General features: G+C 64.4%; 2 protein-coding genes across 2 annotated transcripts in view; one reads left to right on the top strand and one right to left on the bottom strand.

The window, feature by feature from the left end:
• The window catches only part of EMIHUDRAFT_230762 (hypothetical protein), a gene marked incomplete at both ends in the record, with an annotated part of 2893 nt that extends 2675 nt beyond the window's left edge, over positions 1-218 (top strand). Inside the window, one exon of the mRNA XM_005784819.1 lies at positions 181-218. Within this exon, the coding sequence (XP_005784876.1) occupies positions 181-218 (38 nt within the window). The remainder of the gene's footprint in view (positions 1-180) is intronic.
• A 217-nt stretch (positions 219-435) lies between these two features.
• Positions 436-906, bottom strand: EMIHUDRAFT_230761 (hypothetical protein; the record flags this gene model as incomplete). Its single annotated transcript, XM_005784818.1, has 1 exon — positions 436-906. One exon carries the CDS (start codon positions 904-906, stop codon positions 436-438), a length of 471 nt encoding a protein of 156 aa, XP_005784875.1.
• Between the last annotated feature and the right edge of the window lie 802 nt (positions 907-1708).

Below are 1708 nucleotides of genomic sequence, written 5' to 3'. Positions count from 1 at the left end.
GCCCACGAGAAGGAGACGCCCGTGTAGTCGTCCACCTGCTTGAACCAGGCCGGGATCCACTCCTCTCCAGACAGGCCGCCGACGGTCGTGTCGCTGTGCGTCTGCTTTGCGAGCAGCGGGTGGACGCAGAGCAGCCGCAACGGCCGTAGCCCCCACGCGACGTTGTCGACGTGGAAGCAGGCGCGCGGAAGCTTCTCGAGCAGCTTGCGGGCGCCTAAAGAGTGAAGAGGCGTACTTGGGAGCTGACGCACGAAGGGCCTCCTCCGCAGCTCGTTGCGGGCGCCGCGCGGCGAGACGAGGTACGCGTGCGTGCCGTAGGCGCGCCACGGCACGTGCAGCCCCGCCGAGCCCGGCAGCACCTCCGCCCTCCTCGTCCCTCCGCCCACCTATTGTCGAGAACACGGGCTGAGTGTGTGTTTGCGAGAACGGCGCCTCTCAGAAGAGCCATCCGCCCACCAAGCCGAACAGCCGAAAGACGTCACGAGGGCCGTACCTGCCGCTCGGGTGGACGCAGCCAAACGCGCCGAGCAAGAGGACGTCCCACTCGTCGTCCTCGCGCAGCTCGGCCAGCGCCGCGGCGAGCCGTCGGCGGAAGGACGGCATGAGCACGGCGTCGTCCTCAAACACAATCAGCGGCTTTCCAGACTGGACGCAGCGGCGCCAACAGCCGCGGTGGGAGAGGAAGCAGCCAATCATGCCCGGTGTTAGCAGATGCCTGCCCAGGACCGTCACGTTCGCCTTCAGCTCCTCCTTCGACAGCGCTCTGCCGTCGACTGCCGGCATCTTCTCCCAAGAGACGCCCTGCGCCCTCAGCTGCGCCCGCACGGCGTCGAGCCGCTTTGAATGCCGCGGCAGGTTGATGACGACAGCCCGCGGCGTGCGCTCGTACGCCGCGGCGGCGAGCATGAGAGCGAGCATATCTCACAAACACAGGAGCGCAGTTCTGGTGCTCACTGTCGCCTCAGCTATTTCTTTTTGCTCGTGTCGAGCCTGTCTGCTGTGTGAGAGAGTTGTTTTGTTTAAATTCTTTTTGCTCTCCCCAAAAAAGACCGAAAAAGAATTTCGTAAAACTCTTATGGAGAACGCCGAATGCCAGAACACCAGGGGGCAAGTGTGTGTAGCATCTTCGACCCCGAAATGAAGGTCACCACACCAAATGAAGGTCACCACTCGGCGCTAGGAGAGGTGAACTGAAGGCTGAGACAACGGAGGCCGAGAGCCTGAGTGGGCGCCCGCGCGCCCCCACACAAGCAAGCCTCTGTCCTTCGGCCCACTCCAGCGATCGTCCGTGGGTGACCGCGTCCGCGAATAACACGAGGATCGAATCAATGCCCTCACCACCCGACACCCCTCTAGGGACAGCAGTGCGCACCTCATCCCGGAGAGGGAAGGAGGGGGGGGGGGGGGTCAGAGAGCCAGAGGGTAGGGAGTACCCCCGACGGACGCGAGTGGGGGGGAAAGCGAACACACTCAGTGCGGAGAGAGAGCGGAGCGCAGCCCCACGCACTCGCATGACGGAGGGCGTGGACGTGGACGGAGAGCCCATCACCCTCGCGGAGCGGCGGGCGGGGCGAGGGACGAGTCCATGTGTCACCGCTGCAGCCACAAGGCTACAAACTCAAACACGCCGGCGAAGGTGCGCGGTGTGAGCCAAATCCCCGGCCCTGGATGTGAGGCTACCGACTGCACTCCAAGTGCTCCAATTGCT

Source organism: Emiliania huxleyi (genome assembly GCF_000372725.1).
Source record: "Emiliania huxleyi CCMP1516 chromosome Unknown EMIHUscaffold_167, whole genome shotgun sequence".
Taxonomy (NCBI): domain Eukaryota; phylum Haptophyta; order Isochrysidales; family Noelaerhabdaceae; genus Emiliania; species Emiliania huxleyi.
This window is presented reverse-complemented; position numbering and strand designations above follow the sequence as displayed.